Source organism: Melanotaenia boesemani, chromosome 1 (genome assembly GCF_017639745.1).
Source record: "Melanotaenia boesemani isolate fMelBoe1 chromosome 1, fMelBoe1.pri, whole genome shotgun sequence".
NCBI lineage: Eukaryota > Metazoa > Chordata > Actinopteri > Atheriniformes > Melanotaeniidae > Melanotaenia > Melanotaenia boesemani.
The window spans coordinates 43,262,845-43,270,781 of NC_055682.1; the positions used below are offsets into that span (position 1 = coordinate 43,262,845).

The following is a 7,937-nucleotide window of genomic DNA, read 5'->3' on the forward strand; positions in this document are numbered from 1 at the left end:
GAAAGCAGCGTCCCGGCGTTTGCCTTTCCAGTGAAACGAGAAGAAAAAGAAGCAGTAGCGGCGCGCCAGAGAGGAGCGTGGACAAGTTGCACTCATTCCCAGACCGACAGGCGCACTGGCTTCAGCGCAGGAGCGACATTGATCTGCGCGGACGCGGAGCAGCCATGCCTCTATATTTATACCTGCAGACACATTACATCACAGCTCCAGAAGAAATCTACAAACCACACATTCAACCAGGCGCAGCAAACAGCGCGCGACGCGTTATTGTCGGCAAATAATAGCGTCTTATCGCGGAGAAAAGTTGTAGAAATAAACCAATAAAGTCTCTATTATAATAGGAGAAAACGTCTTTGTGTGGGGCTTTCATTATCAGCAGCAGAATATCATCATTTATGTATGGGAGGATGTAAAATAGGAAACAGACAAGTTAACAGACCATGTTGTCGAGACAGGAGACAGATCTATAAATGAACAATAACAGGAAAAAACACAGGTCCAATTCACCCAATTGAAAAAAGGCGCTCTTTTAAGAAGGGAAATCATGTCCGGGCCCTTACACCAAACAATGGAAGACTAAATACAGACTGTCATTGGTGGCCTGGACGTCACTCCACTACGTGTTAAACTTGAGGGTCCCTGTGTTCAGAAATAAATAAAAATAAATAAAGTTTGTGTGACATGTGGAAACAGTCAGTCAGCGTTCAGAGGAAATATCTGCTCAGGAGTTAAAGTCTTTATTTCAGCCTGTTGCTGCTTAACTAAAGTTATTTTGATTGAAGTTATTTTTTGTGGAGTGTTCAGGGTTAATTTAAATAGCAAACTCATAAAAACGAGGTTTAATAAATAAATGAAACAACAGAATCTTTTTTTCTTTGATGTTTCATCCTGAGGTCTTTCAGATGCACTGGTCCATTCCTATTCATGTCCCAGTGAAATAAACGAAGCTGAACAGCTCTTTCCATCTATTATTTCCCTTTTTCATTTCTTCCACTATTGCTGCAAAAGCCCCCAGAGCCAGCAGGACCATCTCACCCTTTATCTGTCTGGGTGCTGAAGTCCTGGGGGTCTTCCCTGAATCAGGCAGGGCATCCCTTTGATCTCTGGGGTGGCTCGTCCTGCTCACGTTCACATGTGACCGACCCTTTACGTACAGCAACTCTGCTTCTTTGTGCTGCAGAACAGCTCCATGAATGCCGCTCTGACCATCCCAGGACTTCCAGGCTCCGACACACCAGCAGCCACCAGAATCCAACCCAGTGGTCTATCAATCTGAGTTGGTCTGACATGGACGAGGATGGGGGTCATCATACTGGATAAAACCAGTACGTTTTCCAGGTGCTCTTCCAGTTAAACTAAAACACAATAAATGCTGGACTTATATGATGGTTTACTGGAAATCCTGAAGACCTGATGGCTTGCTAAACCTCCCAGACCTCCCAGATCACTGAATGGCCTTATTAACTGATGGGTTGATGGGTAAACATTCAGGACCAAGGAAAGGAACTGATCTGGATCCCTTCTAGAGCTCTTGGCTCTCAGGAACTTGTGGGCTGGTAGATGTTCAAGACAACTGATAGACATCTGAGCACCAGAATAGTTGTATGGACCATGTCATGTCAGGAAAAGGGAATGTTTGGCATACCATCAAACCGTCTGGAAAAGTCTTGGACCCATGACTGCTGCACCACCTGGCTGAAAATTCATCAGGCCTCTGAGACAGTTTGAACATGTTCAATCCATCATAAATCCCTACGACCAATAAACTGAGCCCTGGACTTATATGAGTGGTGTGGACTGATAACTGATCCAGTTCCAGGAGTCCCAGTGGTCCAGGGCAGATCCTGTCCTGCCGCTGTCCATGGTTCTGCATGCTCCTTTTATCAGGCTGAAATAAAGATAGCTGAAGTTTTTGCTCCTCCATGGTGCCGGGATTTGTAAGTTATGTCCGGCCGTATTTGCTGTTTGTGTTGCTGTGAAGTCATTGTGGTTTCAGGTTGCATGCACGCAGTGAATTATGCGGAGGGAAAGAGGTTTTGGATTTCACTGGGTGGCAGCTGCAATTCAGAGCTTAAAATGTCTCAACATTCAATACAAGCATTCCTCTGCTCCCGTGTTTATTCATCATCAAATGAGAAACTCATGCAGGTCAGCTTCCTATAACTCCCGAAAACAAGTTAATGAGCAGAGACCAGGGCTTATATTTACACACAGAGCTTTATTAGTGATTAAAACCAAGAGAAAAAGACTGAAGTGACCTAGATACCCCCTCCCCCTTTCTTCAGACCTGAAGTTAGACAAATGTCCGTTTTCCACCTCTGAGTTGTCATCTGTTGCAGTAACACTAACCTGTGTTTGTTTATTCTGGATAATAACCAGTTACTGTACGGGTATAATCAATAAACCAGCAGAGTGGACAGCAAACAGGACTTTCAGAGTTCATGTGTGCATGTGAAGAGGAAAAGGTGTGATACCTGAGTGTCTGAGGAGCTGGAGCAACTGGAGCTGGTTGCTGGTGTAGACTGGAAATTAAAAACAGTGAAGTGCTGCCTCTGCTGTCCAGAATCTGTTCTCCTGGCTTTATGTGCAGCTTTTAGAAGATCTGAGAGTCAGATGTCTAAATATTCAGATTATTTGGGTAAATCTGGTGATACATTTGGGTGAAATCCGTCTTTGTTACATTAAATGAAGATGAAACCTTTCAGGTAAAAGCCGACGTAACTGAAGGCATGTCCTGCTGATTGGATGTTTCCTGTTTCCTGGCCTGAGCTGCCTGCAGAGGGCTTTGAGGCGTGTTGCTGAACCCGACAACTGGATGGATTTTCTCCTGGGACAGCTGTCTGGCTTCCAGCCAGGAAGCTGTCTGCCTGTAGAGGTCACTGTTGACAAGTTAAAGTCTCTGGATGCATCCACCCGCTGGGGAATTCAGTCATTCATTCTGGTTCAGTTAAAAAGAATCTGAATCATCATCTAATTACAAGTGAAGCTAAAAAAAATCATATTTTAAAAGTGAATGAAGTCAGTATTTGACAGTATTTGAGACATAATGAGTAAAATTCCACCATAAAACATCAGAATGTTTCGTCCTGCAGGTTCCAAAAGTAAAAGATGAATTAATTATTTAATCGGTTCATTATATTACTACATACGAAAATGATCTATGTGAACAGACTCAGAGCCATAAAACATGAAGTCGTTGCTACATTCAGCAGGCTGACTCGATGAGGAGCATCCTCATGCACGGAAGCTGGTCCATGGATCTGTTTCTTCTGTTCTGTAATTCCTGATTATGGTTCTGAAAAGTCTCCATCTGATCCAGGATGCTGCAGCGAGGGTTCTGATGAGGATCATCATCACATTTCTCCACTTTTATCTTCTCCTCATCGGCTTCCTGTTAAATCCAGAAGAGAATCTAAAATTCTTCTCCTTACATTAAACTCTTAGTGACCAAGATCCACTGGATCTTAAAGATCTCAGAGTTCCAGATTTTCCCATCAGAGCTTCAGTCAGTCTGCAGGTTTACTGGAGGTTCCTAGAGGTTCTAATATGTAGAATGAGAGGCAGAACCTTCAGTTACTGGATCCTTTCTGTGGAACCAGCTCCCAGTTGGTCGATGATGGAGGTTTTCCCTCCAGGTCCTGGTTCCGATGGAGGTTTTCCTTCCTGGTTCTGATGGAGGTTTCCTTAGCTTGGGCATTATTTTATGTTTATATGAGTCCAGTTTTTATAAACTGGACTAATGTGGATCGTACTGGAATTAGATTAGAACTGGACTACAGTGAACTGGACTGAATCGGACTCTGAGTATTTGGCTTCTCTTCATTCTTACTATCTGGTCTCACTCAGTCAAATCTGTGTAAAACAGCTGAAAAGCAACATTTTCTTCACCTGAAAATCCAGAATCGTGTCCCGACCGTTTGATTCCGAAGCTGAGCTGAAAGTGTTTCCCTTTCTGACTGACGGGCTCTGAATCATGTAGCTATTATGTAACTCACGTCGAAAATGCTCTCCAAGGAGGCCTTATCCCGGCTCCATCAGCTTAGCGGACACTGCAGATCAATGTCCTCTTTATTGCCCAGCAGATAATCGGATCGATCTTTGTGAGGCAAATCCCTCACCTGGACCTGATGAAAGCAGAGGTTTGGTAAAAATTCAGCAGATAAATACTGTCAATCAAACATGTCTGACGTCGGGCCACAACAGGGCCTAAACTCTGTCAAGTCCTGCTGTTGAGTGATATTAGAGTCTGGTATTCGTGGCAGGCTGCAGCAAGGTGTTACACTTTATACGACACCGTTTCTACTTTCCAGAGGGCTAGCCCTGTTTATCAACCGCAGCTTTCAGTCGGTGTTTCAAAAAAAAAAAAAAAGCCCAAAAGTCTCAGGCGGCATCGCTTCCCAGGACCCCCTTGGGAGGAGCCTTTGTCCAGGCTTGGAAGCCTCCCCTGCCTGCAGGTATAGAATGACAGGGCTTTATGTGCCACTACCTATAGACGGGAACGAGGCAGGGCAAAACCTGAACATCCAAAATAAGTCCGGCTGCTGCTTGGGATGGATTCTGGATGGACGCTTTCTGCTTGGACATGTTGGGGATACAACTCTACACGATGCCCCGCTTTCTGCCTGCAACACGCACGTCTGTTACAGGTTCATCCAGCAAGCTGGATACTGACATTAGAGAAGACATTTTCATTATCAGATGTAGTTTGACAGCCGGATTAATGTCACAGCTATTTTTTTTTATAATTACATTAAACTAAAATAGGATCTAATCATTTGAAAAGGTTCCTTAGACAAGAGCTGGATATGAACAAAAGGTTGTGGATCAGACTGGGTCTGGGTCTGCCAGCCGACTCAGCTGGAGATCCAAAGACAAGAAGAGTGTTTTCCTCCAGTAAAACTCCAGAAATGTTCCCTCCTTCACCAGATGACCTGCTGGTACTGAAGCTAGAACAAATCAGCCACTTTGTTTGCTTTTTCTTTCCATTGTCTTTATGTTGGCAGCGAGGAGAAAACTACAAAACAGCAACATCAGTAAAATGCAGAAATAGTCATGTCAATAACTTACAACTCAGGCACCAAATAAATATTCATATTATTAGTAAAATATACAAAGTACTTCTTTCAGCATACAGACAGTAGACTATCACATTGTCAGAAAGTCGGCAGCGCTTCTGTCTCACGCTGGTCTCCGTTTTGCTGGAAATATGATTAATAAAAGTGCTTTGCCATGTTAAGTCCTCTCTTCAGCATCATTGTGTTTAACAGCACTTCAGAACAGGAAAATGTGCCTTCTGTTTGGGAAGAAGTGAGGAAGTGTGACACTGCTGAACAAGTATTTACAGAACCAGAACCAGTCTCCCAAGGTGTCTGCTTGCTGTGCAGCTGATGGCAAAACAAAGGCTGGTACAAGAGAGCTTTCTTTCTACAAAACAAATGGATAATTCAGCTATTTTATTATATTTGTTTACAAGACAGTGGCGTTTTGAAGTCAGTAAATAGACGATCAAACAGCGGTGGAGTATGTGAGGCCTGTGAATCAGCTTTTGAATTTTCCTTCCTGTGTGGATTTTATTTTCTCTGTGCAGCAACAAAAACTTCCACAATAATCCAGGGCGTCAGGGTTCGAGCCATTTCCCTACATCCTCCATTGCAGTCGACCTATATGTGCCGAGATCCAGGGTCCACGTCCAGACCGTGAGGTCAGGTCCTCCCTCTAAAAGTCTGCTGAGTCATCTGGCTGTCGACCTCGGCCTTTCCTGGCACGATGCCGGCGTCTCCTGCGTTCCCCACGCCGCCCACGGTGATGCATGTGGTGATGTGCACCCTGATTGTCCCTCAGCCTCCTCACCATCTCATGGTCCTTGTTGGCCAGCACCCGTGGCAGGAAGAGCGAGGCTTTGTCAGTGCTTCGGGTTTTAAAGCCTCGCCGTGGCCGGCCTTTGCCGTTGATAGAGACGTACCACTGCCTCTTGGCGCTGGCTCGACGCTTGTTGCTGCCTCCTCCCGCTGGCAGAGGCTGCTCCGTAGAGTGGTGGCGGGATGCATAGGTGTTGTACCCCAACTCATGGATGCGCTCCACAAATTCACACTCTTTGTTAAACACTTCCTGGAGATATGTGAAGAAAAGAAAGAGAGAGAGAAAGAGAAAGAAAAACCTTTAAAACAGCAAAAACCAAATGTTATGTCATATTCATGTTCCAGGCCAGTTGTTACGCAGGTCCTGTGAGTGTCTACATGAAGATGATGATGAAGATGATGTACTGACCGAGGCATACAGCCTTCCTTTATCGTTCATGGCCAGATATCTGCCAGAGAAAAGCCCTTTTATGGCCACAACGCCCACGTCCACTGCTGTGATCTCCATGATGCCTGCAATGCACACACACACACACACACACACACACACACACATTTATAGTCACTTGACAGAAGAGTAACAGGCAGCAGCAGCTGGAGATGCTTAATGCAAGATTTATTATGTTCTCCTCAACTTATCAATCACACCATCAATTACTGATCACACATGTATCCAGATAATAACTTTCAAAGTGAATTAAAGTTATTTCCTCCTCTAAAAGCCACAACATTCAACATGTTTGTTGACTCTTTTAATCAGTGCTTGATTAGTCAATGGGCTGCTGGGCGCTGCAGAGGAGCTCTAATAGGGGCTGATTAGATAAATACATCCGTTAAGACAGCGCCTTTGTCCCGCCTGGATGTTAATGCTGTGGCTGATGCTCACAGATTAACCTGCATGTCGGCAGCTTTGCACTGACATGATTTCACACAGACAGTGAAACTCTGTGTGATCCTGACAGATTAATCACGTCACGCAGACTGGAAAACAAATCTGATCAGTAAGCCCGTAAAACAACGTGGTTTGTCGCCACATGTTTCACTGGGGCCTTATTAAGCTTATAAAAGGCATTTATATTAGGAAACTTGACATTTACATAGAGGGGTGGTGGGTGTTCATCTGCGTGAGTTAAAGTTTCCGTTTTCAGCCAAAAATGAGGAGAGTATACTCACTGAACGGGTTATTTTCCTCCAGGGATCCGTCTATTTTCCCGTTAGGATGGATCTGTAGGTGATATTTGGTGGCGCAGTAAAGTTTTCTGCGTCTCGGTGCTCCGCCGAGGTGTTCATACACTCCTCCGCGGCCCCCGGCGTCCCTCCGCTGCCGGGGGTCGCAAGCCTGGCCCGGTGCGCAGCGGAGGGCCCGGGGACAGGCTGGATCCAACAGGCTCACCAACACCAGCAGAGGTATCATCAGCATCGTGGCATGGCCGGGGAGTGACAACTGTGGGTGAAAAACGGAGAAATCCTGCCCAGCCCTCCGGGTCCCATTAACGTGTCAGGGCCCCAACGCTGGAGAACTCCAGCTCCTGCTCACATCCGAGCCCGACAGGCAACTCTGACAGCACGGGATCCTCCACGCCTCTGCTGCTGGAAAGCCCTCCTGTGGCGCAAACTGAGAGCCTGCGCGCAGACTGAGCGCAGATATAAAAGAAGCTTGTGGCGACAATAGGCTGAACTTCGACCAATTGATACAAAGGAAAGGGGGAGGCAAAAGGTATCAGCCCTGTGTGAAGTGAGAGACAGCGGCATGGATAAAATTACATAGTGGCTGAGCGCGGAACGGCTCCCTCCTCTGAACTCCTCTTCTGGAATATCCTAAAAGAGCAATTAGACATCCAAATTATACAGGCGCTCTGAGCCTGCGCCAGCCACCGCAGCAGGTGAAGAATAAGGCGGAAAAAAGGCACAGTTGACACCTACATCAGCCTTTCCTTCATTTTGTCACACCGGAAGACCCCGTGGCCTCAGAACCGGGATAGAAAGCTATAAATAGGCAACTTTTTCATCTAGATTTAACATTTAGCAGGTGTTTGGGTTCTAAAGAGTAAAAGCAGCAGGACAGGCTGAGCTGGTTTC

The 7,937-nt window shown here is 45.6% G+C and overlaps 1 protein-coding gene across 1 annotated transcript; it reads right to left on the reverse strand.

Annotated features, from left to right (window-relative positions):
* Positions 1-5,007: 5,007 nt before the first annotated feature.
* fgf3 (fibroblast growth factor 3) lies at positions 5,008-7,650 on the reverse strand. The gene is made up of 3 exons (XM_041986747.1): positions 7,032-7,650; positions 6,268-6,371; positions 5,008-6,108 (listed from the first exon to the last, which is right to left on the reverse strand). The coding sequence occupies exons 1-3, from the start codon at positions 7,276-7,278 to the stop codon at positions 5,716-5,718; spliced, it is 744 nt and encodes a 247-aa protein (XP_041842681.1). The 5' UTR covers positions 7,279-7,650; the 3' UTR covers positions 5,008-5,715.
* Positions 7,651-7,937: the final 287 nt, after the last annotated feature.

Bases quoted from the DNA above. Each gene is read 5' to 3' on its own strand.
- fgf3 (XM_041986747.1), bottom strand. From the start codon at position 7,278: ATGCTGATGATACCTCTGCTGGTGTTGGTGAGCCTGTTGGATCCAGCC. The intron at 6,372-7,031 runs GTGAGTATACTC...TGTGCATTGCAG, and splicing joins GGAGGAAAATAACCCGTTCA to GCATCATGGAGATCACAGCA. The intron at 6,109-6,267 runs GTCAGTACATCA...ACATATCTCCAG, and splicing joins AAGGAAGGCTGTATGCCTCG to GAAGTGTTTAACAAAGAGTG.